This window comes from Myotis nattereri (genome assembly GCF_964212035.1).
Source record: "Myotis nattereri genome assembly, chromosome: 17".
Lineage (NCBI taxonomy): Eukaryota > Metazoa > Chordata > Mammalia > Chiroptera > Vespertilionidae > Myotis > Myotis nattereri.
Window position 1 is genome coordinate 47,960,471 of NC_138092.1, and position 22,348 is coordinate 47,982,818.

General features: G+C 49.8%; 1 protein-coding gene across 3 annotated transcripts in view; it reads right to left on the bottom strand.

The window, feature by feature from the left end:
• Window positions 1–17,142, bottom strand: part of TPD52 (tumor protein D52) — a gene marked incomplete at its 5' end in the record, with an annotated part of 74,431 nt that extends 57,289 nt beyond the window's left edge. For 2 of the 3 annotated variants that reach the window (XM_081111338.1, XM_081111337.1), the window contains one exon: window positions 16,991–17,083. In XM_081111338.1, the coding sequence (XP_080967464.1) occupies window positions 16,991–17,009 (19 nt within the window). Of the gene's footprint in view, window positions 1–16,990 lie in introns of all 3 variants that reach the window. The other variant, XM_081111339.1, reaches the window with a different exon arrangement.
• Window positions 17,143–22,348: the final 5,206 nt, after the last annotated feature.

The following is a 22,348-nucleotide window of genomic DNA, read 5'->3' on the forward strand; positions in this document are numbered from 1 at the left end:
ATAGGTATCCCGTAACCCAACATTAAAACACCTACTAGGGGTTGAACAGAGCCATGTCAACATGAAGCACATGTGCTAAGTGGTTAAGGTTCTAATATATTCCCCTCTCTTAGGCACCAAAGCAGATAGAAAGCAGAAAAACACTTTTTTTGAATGTTATTTATTCTCTCTCATCACATTCATGCAATACAGAGATCAAATTTTTAAGCAATAACAAACACCATATTAGTTCATTTTGGGGTTAACCTATAGGATGAAATCCATGTAAGAGATTCCAAAACTTAATAGGTAACAAATTCTGTAATAAGCTTTTTTTTTAAGTTCAAAATATAGTCCAACTCAACCTGGGTATTCATAGTTCTCAAATGAAAGTAATCCTTGTCCAGCAAACGGGTATTGCAATATTTTGTTCTTTCATCTACCATGAAGAATCTCATGATAATACTAGAGGCCCGATGCATGAAATTCGTGCAAGGGGCTTGGCCCCTGCCACGGCAGCTTCGTCAGGAAGGTCATCTGGAAGAACATCTGGTCTAATTAGCATAATATGCTTTTATTATTATAGATTATGAGCACGTAGTAAACAAACTACATGTTGATTTTCCCAACCTATGAGGCAAGGGTTTTGCAATAGGAAGCCACTTCTGACTAAACTACTGCAGAACTTAAAAACATTGAGGTTCCTCTGGGGTTTGCCCCCTGAGCAGTGGGCATATCTCCTCATGGGGGACCATGGGAAAGGGTCAGTTCTCATCACAGCCAGGGGCTCTGCAAGCTGGCTGAGGCCTAATGGCCTTTCCCCTTCCTGAGGCCCAGGCGTCCTCACACAGCTGGGGCCGGCTCGCCTCTCCATAGCAACCGCAGCATGCCCTCCAGCCCAGGAAGACCAGCTACTCCCCGACATTAAGTATTTTAGGTCTAGAACAGTCTCCTTCGGGGGAGTTCACTAGAAGCGCACACAACTCAGAGGCCTCTGCTCTCCCTGCAAAAGCCCCTTTTCAATCAGATTCCCGAATTAACCCAGAAAAGGAGTGCCCACGAGGGTCCCCTGGGACTGGCAGGTAACTGTCCCTTTCACAAGGCCTTCCCTGTCCGCTTCTTTACCTGCCATTCAGGGGCCATTTTAACCAAACCCCAGGCTCTTCCAATTTTTTAGGTCATTCCAATCCCCTCAGCACCACATCCATGCAATTGTAACAAAAAAACAAACATCTAATAAAGCACTTTATCTCTGTAAAACCTAGTAAGCCCCTTAGACCTTGGTCGTTTGGAAAGAACTCACATTGTAATGAGTTACTCTGTGGGTTATTTTGTAATTTGTTTCCACACACCACATGGGGCTCAAAATGCACGACTGTCTCAGGCTGCAGTATTCCTAGAGGGGCTCGTTCTAAATCTGGGAAGCCCTGCTGTTAAAACGAGCACAGATCGTTATCATTTATTGGGGCATTTTCACATCCCAAAGCAGAAGGAGGTAACAGTAGACTGTACTCAGGTTTCCTGACGATGGAAAGGGCATCTTTGCTTTAAAAGCAGGTGCTCCCAAGAAGCTCAAAGGGACAGCGGAGACCTTGTTTAAGCCGGGCTCGTGGCCAGAGTGACGGCCACGGGTAAAGGTCTTTGAAGGCAGGTGATCTCTGAGCAGTGATACCAAAGTCTGGACAGTTTTCAGACGATCAGGGAGAGCTGAGCTGCAAGGACCCTTTCTGCTTCTCACCCAGGACCAGGTTCAGGGCCTGGCACGTGGCAGATGCTCAAAGGGGGGGGGGGGGGGGGGGGGGAATGAGTGGCTGGAGGGGTCCTGAGATTCTTCCTCCTCCTTCAAGGGGAACACGTTAAGCCCCATCCCCACCCCAGCGTGTCACTCTTAGGAGCACCTCGAAGGGTATGACAAGCCAGGAAAGACCAATCCAGACATCAACGTTTCTATTCAAGAAATCACTAGGACAACTCCAGACTAAATCAGTGTCTGAGGCTAAAGGAGAAAAATAATTTTTCCCCCAAAACTGAACTTAGAAACAGTGCCCATTATTCTGAGATAATATTCTTCCTGACTCTAGAGGGGATAAAGAGGTGTTAAAAATCTCATATTTATGTTTTTAAATGTTGGCTTTTTGTTTTTAATGACTTAGGAAAACAAGGAAGTGACAACATGTAATCTTATTTTTTTTAAATATATTCTTATTGATTTCAGAGAGGAAAGGGAAGAGAGAGGGAGAGAGAAACATCAATGATGAGAGCGAATCAGTGAATGGCTGCCTCCTGCACACCCCCAACTGGGTATTGAGCCCGAAACCCGGAACTGAGTTGGCTGAGTGTGGGAGCCAAGGATGGGGAGCCCGGATATGTGCCCTGACCAGAAATGGAACCACGACCTCCTGGTTTGTAGGTCGATGCTCAACCACTGAGCCACACGGGCTGGGCCAACTCCGTAATTTTAATGCTGCCAATCTGTGAGATCCAAAATAATAGGCATGGTGGTGCTAGGATGTCGGTACGCACTTACTTGTGCGTACAACTCACCTGGGACTACCTAAGACCTGTGGACTCACCTAACCTGATCACTGCGGGGACAGAACGGAAAAAGGAATAACGGTTTAGGAGGCGGAGGGCACGGGAAGGCTGCATTTGGTTATAAATATTGAGTCTGACTTGAGGAACAATGTCCAGACTGGAGAACTCTAATAATGACTTCCCACAAAGAGTGAACTTTGGACCCATGGCCTCCATTGCTAATGAGAGCCGTTCTTATCAATCAAGTGTCCAAGAGGGGAGGAGAGCTGAACAGCACTGTTAGGACGGGTACAAGAGTGAAGACTGGCCAGCAGCCCAGGGCCCGTGTCAGGTGGAACTTGTGAGGGGCCCGCAGGCACCTTTCACAACATGCCTAGCAGCTCCGGCTTAGCCCCAGGTTAGACCAGTGGCTCCCAATGCGGGCACACGCCCCTTGGGGGGCAATGTGACTTTTAAGGAGGGCAATTCAAGAATGAGTTATTAACAGTGAACTTTTTGCATTTCTTATAGTTCTAGGGACCTCATGTACAGTATATGAATATATATTTTGACATATTTATGCATTTCAGTTCTCTATTATGTTTTGAAACTTCATTTGCTATTTCTTCATATCACTTCATATTAATAGTATTTTTTTAACAATTTCTTAGTGATTTCTTCCTCAGTACTTCACTGTCCTTTCGTTCTTTTATTTTTCTCTTTTCATGGATGCCCTGTTCTTCGGAAGCTGGTTTGGACCAAGTTAATGGCCTTTGAGGCTTCCTCCACGTGAAGAGGAGTTTACTTTTTAAATAACAGAAATTCTGTCCCGGGGGGGGGGGGGGGGCATTAGGATCTTAGAGATGCTTGGGTGGGGCGTGGCCAAGGAAAGGTTGGGAACCACTGGCCGAGGTATTCTCATCTCAACTCTGTGATTAACAATCAAGTAGAAGTTTCGCTCTTTATAAAAAGAACTCTTCAGATTTCACTGAAGACAAAAGGCTGACTACAAGGACACTCTGGGGCTGGGTGCGGGGACATCGCTACTCCAGTGTCAGGCTTTCTTGTCCTGGATATTTCGAGGTCATCACAGCCCGCTTGTCTGATACGAGCGGAACCCACGCTGAAGTGACTGGGGAAAGACAAGGAAGCCGCTGTGTGCAACCGCGGGGCCGAGAAAAAGCACCCCTGCTCTTAACCTGAACGCCTCCCCACCCTCGGCTCCCACACCCAGCCACCTGGCTTCTTCCTTTAAGAAGACCAAATGTCTAGCTGTTTAAGAAGCTTGGGTCCTGCACTCAGAGAAGATGAAGCAAGAGCGTTATTCTAGCCTCACTGAGCAGAAATATCCAATTAAAAGAAAAAAAGATTTGCCCCGACACCGAGAGTATAACAAAGGTATGGAGATGAATAGACTAGCTCTTATTGCCGAGTCTCAGCTGAACATTAGGTACAGCTGCTAATCCCATTATTAGGTATAGAGCAGTGGTTCTCAACCTTGGCTGCACATTAATTAGAATCACCTGGGAATCTTTTTAAAATCCTGATTTCTGGGCCTCATCCTCCGGAAATTGTTTCTTTGTTATGGGGTGGGGCCACAACATTAGTAACAGAAACAGGTGATTCTAACGTGCAGCCAAGGTTGAGAACCACTGGTAGAGAGGGTGTATCCCTCACCTCTGAAGGAACAGACTTAACACCTGGGCACTGAGCACGTGCGGAGGTTGCGATCGCTACGAGGCCATCCCGTACGCCACCCCCGGTACTGCATCTATTCCGAAGAGAGCTAGAAAGCCAGTTAGGTTACAGCAGACGCTGGACGGGACTGGTTTCATGTGCGCATTCGCCAGGGAGGTCTGAGCAGTTCCTGAGAAGCAGGTTTCCACATAAACAAGAGCCACCCCTGGACTGAGCCGCCCTGGGAAGCCACCCTCCTGGGGGGCCTGGGAGACACCTTCGGGAGCTGACTGTTGTCGATGTCCAGGGAAGGGTGCAGAGTGAACCTGCCTCTACCTCCCCACGGCCCCCACCTCAGGAGCAGGTCAACCCGGAACCTCCGGTTCCGCCCCCCACTCTGATCCCCACCCACAGGCAGAGGGCTGAGCTGGAGAGGAGGGCCGCCACGCCCTCCGGGAGCCTGCAGGAGCCAGCCAGCCTCCCTAGGTCACTGACAGTCACCAAGACCAAGTCTGAGATGCGGCGGGGCCCACACGCCCCACCACGCAACGCTCAACCCAGCGCCCCCCACTCATGTGCACAGCTGTGCTGGCACCAGCTTTCCCGAGACCTGCTCCCTCCGGGACAGCCTCAGGCAGGTCTCAGTTCCCTCTGCACAGGGAGACCTGATCCCGGAGGCCTGCGTCTGAGCTGTGACTAAGAGCCTGTACACTGACTAACTGGGGGGGGGGGGGGGGGGTGCACGGGGAGACGGAGAGGGCGGGGCAAGTACTAGTGAACAAACACAGCGAGCCTGCCTAGGTTTTCACTTTCATTAGAACGAGGTTATATTTCCATAGTGTGTTTGCCCCTTAATGAACATGCACGTTCAAGAAGAGACGGATGCTTACACACCCAGGGGGAGATGGGGGAAGGGTGCTTACAGTTCCGAGGTCACCAGGCTCTTATTAAAGAGAACTGTTTATAACCGTTTCTCCACTCAGATTACCTTTAGCTTGTGCAAAAAAAAGATAAGGATTACTGCCAATCACAGGAAAACACTAAATAAAATGAGTACAGCTGCTGTACACGGGCCAGAAACTGGAGGGGCTCAATGACCGGCATAGTTGCTTCCCCAAAAAACAAACACCGAAGTGTGGTGGCCGCTCGGGCTGCTGCAGAGCGCAGGGACCAAATAAGGGGTTCACCGCCCATAACCACGTGGCTAGAGCCAGGACCCAGGAGGCCCCGGTAAGGGCGGCGTCACCGGCAGATTCCTCCTTTTCCACACGCGCTGGTGGGAAGACCGAGGGACCTCTCACTCCGCAAAGCTGAAAGGCCACCCTGCCGCACCGCCCCCGCCGCCGCCCGCCGTCACCCCTCCAGCCGCTGCAGAAAGGCGAGCAGGACTGTCCTGCGAAGGACACAATGACATTTTCCTTCTGTTCGGCTCAGAGAACATGACTGTGAGGTGTGGTGTTAATGGGAAAAGCCCACGTGAGAAATTCCCCAAAGGCAAGGAGGACTGGGTCAGAAGGCGGGGGGGGGGGGGGGGGGGGGGCTGGGTCCCTGCTCTTCCTGTGGGCAAGTGTCCTGAGAGTCGGGGCGAGGGAAGGGCGGCAGCAGCCTTGCCCTTGGTCGGGGAGGGCCAGCACCTGGAGCCGGTGTCAGCCGCAGGGACAGTGCGACAGTCACGGCCGGGCACGGCACCGGATTCGAAAGAAATATCAAGTTTCCCCTTCATCTCCTAACACTTCTAAAAATCCTATGGCCTCCAAGTATTTCTACTCTGCCCAGAATTATACAGAAACCCAAAGAGTTAAACTAATAAAATATGGTGTTGGGGAATTTCCAATTAATAATTTGAAATATTTTTCTAAACTTTGAGTCACTGCGTGTGGGCGTGCACGTGCGCACATACATACATACATACACACACACACACACACACACACACCCCACAAGACCTAAATTAGCTTTGCAATAGCAATGTAATCCTATCTAATAAATAGGGAATATGCTAAAAATCGCAAAGATGGCAGCACCCACAGCCAATAAGGAGGGAATATGCTAATTGACTGCCCCACCCTCAAAGATGGCAGCGCCCACAGCCAATAAGGAGGGAATATGCTAATTGACTGCCACGCCCTCAAAGATGGCAGGGCCCAGTCTCCTCAGCACCCCAGCTGCCCGAGGCTCAGGTAACCAGGGCCGGCAAGGCTTGCACTGCCGGCAGTGGCAGCAGCAGAGGTGTAATGGGGCATCGCCTTCCCCTGATCGCAGGGTCGCCTCCCGCCCCTAAGGGCACTCGGACTGTGAGAGGGGGCAGCTGAACTGAGGGACGCCCCCTCCAGTGAATGAATTTCCATGCACCAGGCCTCTAGTTAATTAATAATAAATGGAAAAAGAACTAGGAAATCCATTTTCAGAGGATTTTTTTAAATTCTTACTGGAAAATTTTTAATACTAATAAGGAACATATATTACAGTATATTGAATGAGTCCATGAAATCCCTTCAGTAAAAGCAAAGCAAAAGCAACTTTCTGGCCCAAGTGGAGAAGATAAAAAGAGAAAGAAGAAAATGGAACTCTGTGCAGCAAAAAGACAGGAAAAGAGAGAGAGGCTGCCTGCGGGAGGAAAGAGGAGCTTGGCCAATGACAGAGCCCACGGGAGAGCCGCCAGGAGCAGCGGCTGGTGGGCCGTGGCAGGTGGGCCGTGGCAGGTCTAAGGCTCAGATGCCGGGATCACCCGTTGTCTAGCACCCTCGGCAAAGCTGGTTGTCTCACCAGCGCTCACTGCCTTCAGATGTAACATCCACAGCCGTGTGACACACGGGATGAGCCAGGGAACGCCACCAGCACTCCTGCAGGGAGCCCAGCGCCCAGAGGCCGCCAGCAGGCAGGGACCCGGGCCTGAGCCCCTGCCAGGGCTGACAGAGGAAGTGAGCTGGGAAGGGGCTGTCACCTGGGAAAACAGGCCCCCAAACCCAGAGGAACCTGCCACGTCACCCTCCTCCAGCCCAGAAGCACGGAGCAGTCGCAACCACTTCTCAATCAGCAGAACAGGCCTCGGGAGGTCTGCCTCTCTCTCAGCCACGACCGAGGAAACAGCCGACTGCCTCTCCAGTCTGGGGCTGCCACTGGGAATGAAAACTATCTCCCAAGTGCGAGAAGCCAGGGCAGTAATCACCGCACAAGTCAGTCCCACGGCCAGGGGAGCCCACGACCTCTGAGAAACCACCGCAGGGGAAACATCGCAGCGTTCCCAGGATTTGGCTCAAATGTCACCTCTCGGCTCACCTGCGTCTCACCCAGGGACAGGACACTACTTTCACCCGCTCACATTTAACAAGCTCTTACTGTCCGCAAGGCTCTGGCACATCAAAGTGAATTGTTGCTTAGAGACTTGAGCTGCTTGAAGGTCAAAGCCTAGATAGGACTATTCAAATACGTTTTGCGTTAAACACATCTTTGCTAAAATCAGTGGCATATACTGTAGGAACAGTAAGACCCATTACTCCCCCTCGCCTCCACTTTCTTCGCTAATTTCACAAACACACACAAATGTCAAGGACAGGCAAGCAAATCACCATCACTTACCCCAAACGTCCCTTCCGAACACCACTGGGCTTCTGGAAAGAGCAGTCTGGCCTTTGCACTGCCTCCCTTTACCACTCCACAGGCCCCGAGTGCACCAGGCCTGCCCTCCTTCCCCGCACCCCCACCCGATCTATGGGGCTTGAATCTCAGCATTATCACGACTGTCCTCATCACCAAGGCCAACAGCTACATTCCCCCTCAATCTGCTTGGACTCTCCTCTCCCCTCCCTGAAATGTCCTCTGTTTGCTCCACTTTTTCCTCGAAATCACCTCAGCAACTTAATAGCTTCAACCATCACCTGTGCTAAGGTCCCCAAACCATGACCTTCTGCCCACTCCTCTCTCAGACCCAGATTTCACTCCCAAGCACATGCGCCGCAAGGACCTGGGGTGGCTTTAAAACGTGCACACACTCGACACTCCTCCCACCAAAGTGGGGTCTAATCCCCCTCCCTGAATCTGGCCGTCCTTTGTGACCCATTTCTAATAAACAGAATGAGAGAAAATTGACGCCACGTGACTTCCAGACAGGTCACAAAGAGCCACACTGCTGCCCCTGCCTCTCTCCTGGGACTCCCCCCAGGGGAGCCCTGAGCTAGCTTCCTGAGCGGCCTGCTGTTGGGCCAACAGCATGGTCTCCAGAGAAAACACTCAACGCAGGCAAGCAAACAGCCCTCAGCAAACAGGCTGTGTGGACCGGAGACCACGGCGCGAGCAGGTGCCTGACCTCCAGCCGTCCGTGCCTTCCCAGAACTGGCCCTCGCGTGGCTGGTTGGATGATCCCCGTCGCAGGCTGCAAGGGGCCCCAACTGAGGCGGAGTGGCCTGGACGAGCTGTCCCTGCTGAGCCCAGCCACCTTACAGACCTGCGCCCACGGTCCATGCTGCCGTTTTAAATCACGAGACGTCGGGGTGGTTTGTCATGCAGCTCTGGGTGACCAGGGCTCCAATGTGACAGACTCCACCCAAGTGCAGACCCTCCCTCCCGCATCCGCTCTTCTTTTCCTGGATTCTATCCCAGCTCCAACCCGAAAACCCTTCTTTACTGGCCTCTGTCCTCAGACCCGCACCCCAGATCTCACCCCCAATTCCCTTCCATGCCCCTCTTTCTCTTATCAGATTTCCTACTTAGCCTTCAAGTCCAAATTCAAAGGTCACCCACTTTCTTTACAGAGGACCCGGCCTAGCTGTCCACTGCCTCGCGGCCACGGTCACACAGCCATACACACCCACTTCACCGTACTGGCCTCGCTATACGCTTGCACTTGCTGCTAAAGAAACGAAGTGTTTAATTTGAAATGGGAACCACTGGGTTAGCATTTTACAGAAACAGCTTGTCTTCAGTTTCACAGTTAGTATGTACTGACTTGAAGTTATGTGTGGGTAGAAAATTCAGCGTCATCATTTTCTGGTTATAAGATATTGAGATATTCTGGCTATAGTACCAGTGCTAGTCACAGATTTTTCCTTAATTTCCACAAGTATGTGAGTGTGGATGAAAAGGGGCCACATGCTAACCTGACCAGCTCAGGGCAGGCCTGAATGGCGGCCTTGCAAACTCAGAGACCTAAAGGAACCACAAAGGATGGTCTGAAATTAAAACGTTTTAACTAAAAGCAATTTATGGTGGGTAGTCATGTCCTAGGCCAGTATCTTCCCTGACAAAGGTCAAGCTCTACCCTAACTGAGTCTTTTTGCATCTGCAACTACATATCATTGGAATGTCAAAATAATTTTCCGGACCCCTCAAAGCACAGGCGCCACTCTGTGGAGACCACAAATCCCCTCACTGTTACTGAGCTACTTGGTGACTGTTAACTATCCTACACCCACATAAGCAAAAGAAGTGTGTTCTATCGTTTTACTTTATGTCCAATCCCAGAGGGTTCCCCGCTTGCTTTCTCCCACCTCCCTAATCTATCACCAATGCATTTCATGTAACCCACTTCCGTCTCCTCCTTTGACTTTAATGTATAAAACAAGGTGCAAAACTGCCATTCTCCAGAGCATTATCTCAATCCCTTGAGGTTCTCAATCCCTTCCCAGCATTTGTCAACAGTTTGGCTCAAATCAACTCACAAAAATTCTTCCCAGGTTTGAATGTTTCTTACGTCATCATGAGGTATTGTCAGCCCCAGAGGGGTTTAGTGACTTATCCAGTGAAGCTGAATTTTCCACCCAGAGATAACTTCAAGTCTAGCATTCTCTGCCCTAAACATGTATAACTAGTTCTGACCTGCGAGGACAGACACACGGCCACATTCTGGTGGACACACTCCCTACCGCTCCCTTCCCATGGCGCTACCACAGCCTGCCGCTTTTCTGAATAATACCTTTCAAAGGAAAAGGGAGAACGTATATAACTCTTCCAGACACATCACACTTTTTATCTAAATAAACTCCAGCCAGGCTGGTGTGGCTCAGTAGATTGAGCATAATTCCATGCATGAAGAGGTCACTGGTTCGATTCCCGGAGGGGGCACATGCCCGGGCTGCGGGCTTGATCTTCATTAAGGGACCTGCAGGAGGCAGCCGATCATGTTCCCCTCTCATCGATGTTTTTCTCTCTCTCTCTAAAATCAATAAAAACATATTTTTTAAAAGTTGACTCTAGATGGATGACAGATTTAAATGTAAAAACGAAAACCATGAAAACATACACACCAAGTGAGGATGGCATTTCTGGGAATGAGTCAAAAGCTAGAAGCTAAAGATAAAAACCCATCAATTAGTATTTCTGCTTGGGGAAAAAACAACAACACTATAAGGCCAAAAAAGGAACAACAAACTAGGAAAAAATATATTAGTAATTAATATCATGGAAAGCAGCCACATTTACAAATCAAGAAGAAAAAGACCAATAACACAATAGTAAAATTGGCCAAGTATATGAACAGACATTTCATAAAAAATGAAACACAGGTCTTAAGCCTATCAAATGAAATACAACCACCTTCACTTTAAGGAAAAGACATAATTAAACATATAGCTGCTCCCCTACGAGATAAGCAAAGACGACAAAGTGTGACAACACCCTGCCCGGGGGCGGGGGAAGCCTCGGTTGGCATCTTGCTGGGGTGTATGATTGGCACCGCTTCTTCGGAGCAGGATTCCGCACTGTCAAACTGAACAGTCTCATTCCTCCAAGAACTCTTCCCACAGGCACGCCGCACATTTACGGGATGGCTTGGAGACACGTTTATTTGCTGCAGCTTTGTTTTAAGACCAGGGGAAACTTAAATATCCATCAGTAGGGAACAAGTTAAATCTCACCCTTGCGGTACATAATGTGGAGACACAAAAAATCACCTTGCTTCCACCTCCCAAGTTCTAGCCGTGCTGATCATCAAATGTATGAGCGACAGATCAGCAGGAGAACGTGTCCAAGGTTCACGGCGGATGTACATGTGGGGTGCCATCAGAATAGGGGACCCAAAGACGCTGCATGGGGCAGCTGCAGCTTGCACACCACTTTGGACAAGAGAGAAGGGGGCAGGGGCCTGGGATTTCAAACGGAAAGCAGGTAAGTACAGGTAGACGAGAAAGAGCAAACATGCAGTAGGTACCCTTTCTCTGGGCCACCCAGAAACAATGGAAGGAAGTTGAACCAACAGGCTGGGCTAGGTCTCCTCCCACCGCCACAAGTTGTGAAGGGGACGCTCCCTCCTTTAAGCAGGTTTTTCCACATGAATGTCCTTAGGCAGGTGGGGGAGGGTCGGAGCTCTTTCAGAGTCTTCTTCTTCTTCTTCTTTTTTTCGGCATACTGTTTTTATTGTAAAATTTTAATGTTGACATTACTGCAGACTTCCCCCATCTCCTCCCCTTTGCCCACATCCATCCCTACCCGCCCCCCCACCACACTATTGTCGGTGTGCATAGGTTATCCATATGTTTACTGGCTAATCCCTTCACCTTCTTTATGCAACCCTCCTTCCTCTCCTCCCTCTGACATCTGTCAGTCTATTCCCTGTATCTCCATATGCTTCTGGTTCTGTTTTGTTCATTCCATATATTAGCGAGATCATATGCTATCTGTCTTTCTCTGACTGGCTTATTTCGCTTAGCATAATGCTCTCCAGGTCCCTCCATGCTGTCTCCAGCTGCATAGTATTCCGTTGTATAAATGTACCAGAGGTGTGGGGTTTTTTTTATCCACTCATCTCGGGCTGTGTGAGTCTTTTGTTTCTTAATAACCAGATTAAAATCAATAAACCAAAAAGCATATCTGGGATGGCAAAACTTTGGTTCCCCTCAATAACATGACACATCTAAAAATACACATCTAGAAACAGTCATTAAAAGGAAGCCACTCTACATGTCAAATGACCTCTAATACACACAGTATTAGCCCTGGGCAGTTTGGCTCAGTGGATAGATCATCGGCCTATGGACCAAAGGGTCCTGGGTTTGATTCCGGTCAAGGGCATGTACCTCAGTTGCAGGCTCCTCCCCAGCCCTAGCCCTGGGCAGGGCATATGCAGGAGGCAACCAATCAGTGTTTCTCTCACATGGATGTTCCTCTCTGTCTTTCCCTCTCTCTTCCACTCTCTCTGAAAATCAATGGAAAAATATCCTCAGGTGAGGATTAAAAAATTTAAAAAAATAAAACACACTGTATTTAAGTGAAGGTAGGCACTAAACAATTTGTGTATGTCATATAGCCACACAAGTGCATACAGAATTATGTATCTAAATAAAAATGTATGTGAAACTACATACACAGACTCTCTGGGTGGGTAGAGATGACACTGGTAACGGTGGTGGCATTGCCATCCAAGGGGCACAGCCCAGGGACAGGACTGGCAGGGAGGTTTACCTTTTGCAACCTTTTAGTCATTTTAAATTTTGTGTCATGTGCATTAATTACCTGGCCATGCTAATCAAAATGATGCTGGAGAAGCGTTTTAAAATATAGTCAGTTATTTTTTAAGGCAAGGAATAAAATGAAATATTCAAAGGATATTACTTAGGAAGTTGTTGAGAAATTTAGATAGGTGGATGGCTATAAACCAATATGCTCTCAGTGGCTTTTCTTTTCTTTTTCTCCATCTGTATTTACTGATTTCTCTAAAATGAACAACTATTCTCAACCACCAAAAAAGTACTTTTAACTCAAACGTTTTTTAACTTCCACTAAACATTAAATCCCTCATTACTAATAAAAATACATCGCTAAGATTATGGTTTCTGTACAGCTAGTCCCCACCCAGTTAAAGTAAAGTTTGGCAGAGTCTCGGTTAAATGCAGCCAACAATCTATACTAATAAAAGAATAATATGCTAATTAGACCAGAAGACCTTCTGGACATCCTTCCAGGCAAAGCCATGGTGGTGGGGCCGAGGCAAAGGCGGTTAGGAGCAATCAGGCCGGCAGGAGAGGGCAGTTGGGGGGCCATGAGGGGGGGGGGGGGCGAGCAAGTTGGCAGGGAGGGGCAGTTGGGGGCGATCAGGCCAGCAAGGGGGGGCAGTTGGGGGCGATCAGGCCGGGGGGTGCGGGGGGGGGGGGGTTGGGGGCAAGCAGGCCAGCGGGCAGAGTGGTTAGGGGAGACCAGGCAGGCAGGCAGGTGAGCAGTTAGGAGCCAGAGGTCCCGGATTGTAAGAGGGACAGGGATCGGGCCTAAACCAGCAATCGGACATCCCCCAAGGGGTCCCAGATTAGAGAAGGTGCAGGCTGGGCTGAGGGACACCCCCCTGCCCCTGTGCACGAATTTTATGCAACGGGTCACTAGTTAAAACATAAATAATGAACCCCAAAAGAAAAATAAAACGATCTGAACCACAACAAAAGAATCAGTAGCACAGTAGGTCAGGGGATTGGGTATTCATTTTTGCTCAGAACTGGGAGCTATCTGTTTAGGTTGTGTGCATGAATTATTCTGCTTTGAGATCTTGCTAACCACTCATAACCCCTCCTCCTACCACTTAAGCTTTTCCCTGGGGACCAGGCAGGCTTCCGCACAAAAATAAGTGCAGGAAGTGAGTGTGAGCTAACAAAGACATCAGCACCATATGGAACGCGCGACTTGACCAAAGAAACCAAGAACCTGCATGGCTCACACCTAAAGAAGATCTGTGAGCAGACCTTCACTGTTATCCAGTGTGTCCGTATTTGTTTTACTTTTAAATAAGCGACATCTCACATTTTTGTTCTCTCTCGGGCATGCTTACAATGCTGAAGTCACAGAGACATATTACTGTGTCACCCTTTTCTTTCAGCCTTCCCTCCTCCCCATTTTCTTTGGCCTTCCTTCCCCCCTTAAAATAAAGTGTGTGTGTGTGTATAATTCAAACACAAAAATGCTTAGTGACTACTTGACTATCACTTCCATATAATGGTGTAAACTAGAGGTTATTACTGAGTAGTGAGCATAAGTATTTATTCAGCCCCATAAAAGGTAGCAGGGAGGGTTTTTACAGTGTTTGCACTAGTTAGCACAGAGCAGGAAATACCACACACATTAGACGTGCCGCGCGGGGCTTAACACGTTGAAATTCTCGACAGGCATCAGCAAGTTCGGGTATATTTTAAATCACTTGACACTGACTGAGCTCTCAATTTAAGCAGAGCATTTTATACAAAGTCTTGGTACAGAGGACGGTGAGAACTATTAGAATCTGGGCCTGACACTGAAGAGTATTAGAATGTGCCACTGAAGACACAAAGAAAACTGTTCATTTCCAAACTCTACAGCTCTGCTGAATAACACAAAGGATACATTTTGATAGCTTTATATAGGAAAGAAGGTAAAGGAGACACTTTCAACAGAGAAAGGCATTTAAGACAAGAGGTAGGGCATTTAATTTTGCATCTAGAGGTGTGTTTTTAAAGGGACAGATAAACGCAAGGAAGTCCACACATAGTCAATAAAAATGTTCTCATTTGGTTTTAAAAACTATGCAAAATAATCGCAATTCAAGAGCCAAGCACAGGGAGTGATAAGCCTTGCTTCAGCCAACATTACTTGCTAGTGAGCAGGAGGGTTTACAATCCTAGGCTCCTCCTCCACGCTAAGCCAGGCATCTCACTGAGTCACTGAAGATTGAGCCATCCACTCCACCAGCTCAAAAGCTCACATTAACTTGCCCCTCCCCCAAAGCCCTGCACAGCCTCATCAGCAACTTTCTCCACCTAACCACAGAGCTCCACTTCCTTTAAAATTACAGAGGAAAAAAGAGCAGGAGACAGGAGGAAGTAGGAAGCGAGAGTCCAACTTGGAAGGTCACCAGTGGTTCTGACAGCTGGAAGGGGCTCCTGTATTTTCCTTTCCATCGCAGGTAACCCGCAGACATTTCTGAGCACCTACTGTGCGCTGTGGGAACATAAAGATAAAAAGGCAAAAGAGACAGGCAGATGGAACCAGCAGTGTAAGGCAAGGCTATGTGGTTCTCACCCAGCACAGGGAGCCCGCTGACCTTCCCAAGGAGGTGACTCACCTGTTATTCTGAGACCAGTCTCCATACCCTCCACTTGAAGAGGAGGAATAACGATTAAAAACAAGGATTAACAGTGTCGCTCAGTGGTTAAGGGTCGACCTATGAACCAGGAGGTCACAGTTGGACTACTGGTCAGGGCACATGCCCCGGTTGCGGGCTCAACCCCCAGCATGTAGGAGGCAGCTGCTCAATTATTTTTCTCTCATCATTGATGTTTCTCTCTCTCCCTCTCCCTTCCTCTCTGAGATCAATAAAAATATATTTTTTTAAAAACACCCAAAAAACAAGGACTAACATGACTATGTCTTATACACACACACACACACACACACACACACACACACACACACACACGTCCTACAAAAGCCAAGCAGATTGTGGCAGCCAGTTGGAATACTGCAGCGGCACCAATGGCTGCTTCTTACCAGAAGAGCTAGAACGCAAAATCCAATCAAATTAGTCCCTCCACTCACCTAAGTCAGACAGTTACTGACAAGTACCAAGCATGGTCGTTCTAAAAACATCGTGTTGACCATGGCAATGGAAGACGCGAACAAATGTGCACGCTGAGGTCTGACACCCCAATTGTCCCCAACTGAAAATTCGGACAGTGCTGGCTTACAAGGTGGCCCTGCCTCCTCCTCACAACACACATCAGACTTGTGATCAGTTTTCTGACTCTACCATTTGAATGGCTGCTACTATGTGCAAATCGCCATGTTACCCAACGCTGGACAAAGATAAAGGACATGCCTCTCCCCTCAAGAAATTAAAAACATAGACAATATGTGTGCGTGTGTGTGTGTGTGTGTACATATGTCTTTTGCATATTACATACTGTAAGTGCTCAGTGTGACAGTAATTTGAGGGATGGGTGAGAAAGAAAGGGCTGGAAGGCCCCAAAGAATCTTACAACTTCTCAAAAGTTAACATACAAAGTTGTATCAATGAAATAGGGTTTTACATAAAACACATCAGCATGAAGGAAAACACTGGAGGGTAATGAGCAAAAAATGAAAACTGTGAGCTGAGACTCAAAACAACAGTCATTCCTACCCCAACTTTCCAAACGGGCCCGGTTGTTCTCGGTCGTGTTTTTCAGCATTTCTGCATTTTTTTAGAGCGTGTGGCGCGTCTGTTCCAGTTCCCCGGTTATGACCGGCGAGGAGCTCCAGGAGGTAGCAGCCCTGAAAGCTGGACGCCCAGCCCGGCAAGGCCACACACCGCACACAGGGACCCCCGCAAGGCGCCCGCACCGCGCCCGGCACCGCACCCGCTTTCGGAGCCCTGTGCGCCCGGAGCGGCGCTAACAGACCGGGGCTTTGTGTCCATGGGTAAGAGAAGACCCTTCCGATGAAAAGCTGCCCTCTCCCCACCCCCAGACACCCCCACGGACACCACCCCGCGGGGGGACCCCTGGCGTGTGAAATATCTGCGTCCCCACCACCGCCATGAGCCCCGACGCCAACAAAATCCCACGTTCCCCAGGGGAGGACCGAGCGGGTCCTGCGGCCACGCCGGGAGGCGCCAGGACGAGGTCCCCGGAGCCTCCGTTTCCACCAGCGACAGGAGCAGCTGCGCGGCACTCGCTCCGCGCCGCCTCCCACCCAGAACGCAGCTCGGCCGGTCGCCGCCTCCCAGAACCTTCTCGGCGCCGGTCCCTCCGGCCGCCAACGCCCTCCTCCAGCCCGGTCACCGTAGGAAGCGCGGTCGGACCCGGAGCTGCCGACGGCGGGGCGGGCGGCGCCGAGGACGCCGTGCACCTGCTGGGCCCGCGCCCCCATCCGGCCCCGCGCCCCGCGCCCTCACCTGGCTCGCCGCGCTCCATCGCTGCCACCTCGCGTCCCCGCCGCCGGCCCCGCTCCGAACACGCCGCCGGCTCCTCCTCGCTCCGCCGCTGTGGCGCCGAGTCCCCGCCCCCGAGGCGTCCGGCGCCTCCCAACCACCTGACCGCCGCCCGGTGCGCCGCCACGTAGCGGGGCGGGAGGGCGGGGCCGCGGGAGGCGGTGGGAGGCGGAGGGCGGGGCCTAGGGAGGCGGAGGGCGGGGTCTCGGGAGGCGGAGGGAGGCCGAGGGCGGGGCCGCGGGAGGCGGCGGGAGGCAGAGGGCGGGGCCTCGGGAGGCGGGAGGCGTGGCGTCCCGCCAGGAGTTAGTTCCCCTTGTTCCCTCCGAGGCGAGGCGGTGCGTTGCCTCCCCTGCCGCCCAGCACCTGCTCAGGTGGAGTCGGACGCACGGAAGGGCCCTGAGCAGTGCCTTTGCCCTGCCGTCTCCACAGTCCCCTCCAACGGAGGTCATCCCCAGGCCCACTCCAGCAGGTCCCAAAGGCGAGCAGGACACCGAATCCCCAAATGTTACGTCCTCCCATCTTTAGGGTAAGGGTTGGGGTTAGGGTTGGGGTTGGGGTTAGGGTTAGGGTTGGGGTTAGGGTTGGGGTTGGGGTTAGGGTTGGGGTTGGGGATGGGGTTAGGGTTGGGGTTGGGGTTGGGGTTGTTAGGGTTAGGGGTTAGGGTTGGGGTTGGGGTTGGGGTTGGGGTTGGGGTTGGGGTTAGGGTTGTTAGGGTTAGGGTTAGGGTCAGAAAGGTTTTCCTGTAGTAAGAGCTGTGCTGAGTGCGGGGTTGAGTGAATTAAATTAGCCAGCCGGCAGCACTGTGGGCAGGGGTCTGTTGGAAATGCACTCTAAGGTTTGGTGTCCACTGACCGAGTGGACAGTTCGAAGGGCCTGGAACAGGACTGTGCTTACTGCCGTTAGCACTGCGGTTCCTCATCTTCCAGGAAGGCCTTGGGTTCTGTACTCAAGGTGGCACCTCAGTTTCATAAGCCGCTGAGCCTGCCGGTGATGCACCTTCCTCCGGTGTTGCCTGGAGACTCGCCTTGGCCTTGGCCTTCAGTGGCCTAGCTCTCCAGGTGTAGAGGCTCTTCCCGTGTTTTTAGTTGTCAGCTGACAACCATGCGGCTGCCCTCTGCAAACGCAGGAACCTCCCTCTACTCCTGCTCCCACTGCACCCGCCTCCTGCCGGGCGCCACTCACGCCTGGCGCCGCTCACGCCTGGCACCCTCAGGCCACTGCTGCAGCCAGGCAGCCTAGGTTATAGCCTCATAGCTGGTGAGCTGCAGCGGGTCGAGGGCCGTGTTGGCCTGGTTTTCATGCCTTTTATTAGAGCAGGCATTGAAAATACTGTAAGTTTAGCTTTCATGTTTGCATTTTAAAATGCTTGTGTCTAACAATCCAGTGTTTGTAACAAAGATGCGCGATGCTCTGCCTTTTTAAACTTATTTTTGAAGTGTAATGGTACAGTACATTTTGGCATTGGCAGGAATTCCAGTATGTAAAGAATTTTTGACTTGCTGCTGCTCAGATCTACCGTATAGAGGTAACACCCGGGGAGACGAGCTCCCAACCTATGTGCTAACTTGTGGACAAATCAATAGCACTAATGTTGGTTAGAAATATTATTATTTTAAAGATATTTTTATTGATAGCAGAGAGGAGGAGACAGAGATAGAGAGATAGAAACATCCATGATGAGAGAGAATCACTGATCGGCTGCCTCCTGTATGCCCCACATTGGGGATTGAGCCCACAACCCAGGCACATGCCCCAAATGGGAATCTAACGGTGATCTCCTGGTTCATAAGTCGACACTCAATCACTGAGCCACGTCAGCTGGGCTAGAAATATTATTTATTCTACTCATATCTATTTAATGTGCTGTGTGGTAATGGGCTTGCCTGTTACGTGTGTTGGAAGGAAAAATGCCTGGCTTTTTAAAGAACGCATTTGCTGTCCGCCAGTGGCAGAGGAGGCTAACGGCCTACCCAGTATCTTGCTTCCCATTGTCCTTTCTAAGAGATCCCAGACACTGTTAGGGCGAGCAGTGCCCAGCAGAATCACTGGCCACTCAGCCGCCCTTGCAGCTGGGGTTGGCTCTCTCACACGTTAGAGGCCAGTGTGATATGAGCAAAGTTAGCTGGTCACACCTCCAAGAAATCATTTACGAAGAAGACAGAGTTGGCAACATTATTTTACCCTTCACCTTTCCCCTTCCTGTCCCGAAGGCGGGGCCGCTTGCTAGCAGAGGATGAAAGCGAAGCCCCCTCAGAGGAGACACGCAGAAAGAAGCGGGGTCCTCAGGGGCATCAGGAGGAAATAAACAGCTGGCATTTGGGTTTTTTTTTTAAATTGATTTGAGGGGGGTAGGGAGGAGAGAGAGAGAGAGAGAGAGAGAGAGAGAGAGAGAGAGAGAGAGAGATAGATTTGTTATTCTACTTATTTAGGCATTCAGTGGTTGATTCTCCTATGTGCCCTGACCAGGGACTGAATCCACCATCTTGGTGTATCGGGGCAACACTCCAACCAACCCAGCCCCGGGCCAGGGCAACGCCTGACGTTTTGAAGCCGCTCTAGTTGGCTTCCGGTTACATGGAGCCAAATGCAATCCTAACAAGCAACATGCCATTTTTTAAAAGTCCCTTCCTGTTATGTACCTACACAGGTGTGCTCATGCAATCCCGAGCCACAGGTAAATATTAACTTACTCATTCTATGAGGTTAAGTAAGCACTGTCCACACCGTAAACAGCCCAGTGCAGGGGATTTCCACAAAAGCCTGCTTTTCTCTTGTGTCTTCCCTCTACTTAATTTGTTTTCTCCTGGCAAACCAGAAACTGCACGTACAACTGGGGCTGTGTTCCTTCTGAAACCAACAGAGCGGGGGCCGCGCACTCGGGGCCTGGAGGACGGCCAGCACTGCGCCCATCCCCGGGCAGAGCCGAGCCAAGCCGCCCCCTCACAGGCTCGGGACACGACGCAGACACTAGATTCACTTTGCAGTGTCCTTGCTGTTCATGGCGACATGGATTCTTTTTTCGGTTTCTTTTTACAAACACCCATTTGTTGGTAAAATGTCTACATGGAAATTCCCCCCGAGCAGATGAATTGAAACAAATGGAAATGTTCAAGTGGCCAGAAGGACATGGAAGCGATGCGTTGTAAGTGGAAACTTGTCTCCGCCCTCACTGGCCCCACCCCCTGGTAGCCAGCAGAGAACACACAGCCTGTGCCGGGCTGCCCGGGTGGCTCAGTTGGTTGAGGGTTGTCCTGTGCACCGAAAGGTTGCCGGTTCCATTCCTGGTCCAGGCACACACCTGGGTTGTGGGTTTGATCCCCACTCAGGACACTTCCAGCCTCTCTCTTTCTCTCTCTTCCTATCTCTAAACATGTCTCCCTACCTCTAAACATCTCCTGAGTGAGGATAAGAATAAAAAGAACTCCCTTCATTTAGAACACACACACACACAGCCCTGGTTGGCATGGCTCAGTGGTTAGAGCGGCAGCCTCACACCGAAGGGTCATGGGTTCGATCCTGGGTCAAGGGAATGGACCTGGATTGATGTGTCTCTCTCACATCGATGTTTCACTCTTCCTAAAAAAAATCAATGAAAAAAAGTATCTTTGGGTGAGAATTAACAAAAAGCAAACAAACAAACAAAAAAAACTCTGCCGGGGGGGTTGGGGGTGGGGGTGGGGAGCCAAAACGAATGTCCAGAAAACACATCCAGGGCAGGTTAGGAGGGAGATTTGGGAGTTAGTTGCAGGTTCCCAGTGCAGGGTGTAAGGAGGGGGGTAGGAGTGGGTGGGCGTGTCCATTTGGCCCCAAGGACTGCTCACCCAGATGAGAGGCGCAGGTGGGCAGACTCTAAAGCAGTGGTTCTCAACCTTCCTAATGCCGCAGCCCTTTAATACAGTTCCTCATGTTGTGGTGACCCCCAACCATAAAGTTATTTTCGTTGCTACTTCATAACTGTAATTTTGATACTGTTATGAATTGTCATGTAAATATCTGATATGCAGGATGTCTTTTCATTGTTACAAATTGAACATAATTAAAGCATAGTGATTAATCACAAAAACAATAAGTAATTATATATGTGTTTTCCGATGGTCTTAGGCGACCCTGTGAAAGGGTCGTTCGACCCCCAAAGTGATCTCGACCCACAGGTTGAGAACCGCTGCTCTAAAGCCTGGGCCCAGCCCAGGGGTGCCCAGGAGCCTGAGTCTGGGATTGCCAGAGAACATCTAGGACACCCAGTTCAATTTGAATTTTAGATGAACAATAATTTTTTAGTGTAAGTATAGCCCCTGCAATTTTTGCAACATACAAATTCTTAATGGGTCCCTGTGTTTTCACTTGCTGACTGGCCACCCTATCAGGCAGTTCTGGCTGTCTAGTCAAACAACTAAGAGCACATGATATCACAATTTTGAAAAAGTTATCACCCAGAGTTAGGAGGTTCAAGAAACCAAAAGCCAGTTTTGGAGAAGTACTGATTTAATGTCAGGTAATTAGCACTTAATTGCTAAAGAAAACATTACAGCCTTGCATTCTCTCAGCTTTGAAGGTTGTGAATGTGAAATAAACAACCTGCAAAGTGTGTAAAGATGGGCATGGCAGGGAAGCGCACTTCGCGCTAATGCAGGTCAGACGTGGAGATCCCTCAGCCATCACAGGAAGCAGGCCCACGGCATTGATTTTGTTAAGAAAGCCATAAACCACTTCATCTTCCTTGTATGTGTTTAAGCCGCTCTGAATTCTGTGTCCATTAGATTACATCATGGGAGCTGAACAAGTTTGAGGAAGATGCTAAATGCTTAAAATCTCTTAACAAGCCATGTTCTGAAGGCAGCTCTTGATGGGGCATAACTTCAAAGTTTCTTTAATGAAATAAGTGTTTTCGTGTAACAATGAGGACATGATTTTAAGAAATGTTGAGCCCTGGCTAGGTGGCTCCATTCGTTGGAGTGTCGTCCTGTGCACTGAACGGTCGCAGGTTCTATTCTTAGGTAGGGCACATGCCCAGGTTATGGGTTCCATCTCCTGTCATGGCACTTATGGGAGGCAACCAGTCCATGTTTCTCTCTTCTCTCTCTCTCCCTCTCTCTCCCCTCCCTTCCTTTCTCTCTAAAATAAAAAATTTAAAAAATGATAAATAAATAAAACATCCTCTGGTGAGGATTAAAAAGAAAAGTAATGTTTAATTATGAAAAAGGCCATGAGAAAAGTAGAATAATATGGTTCCCCTATGCAAATATTTTGGTCATTGTCACAGTTAGATTCCCTGTGAGCTGGAGGGAGGTGTGTATGCTGGAAGCGTTCTGGGGCTAAACCTGT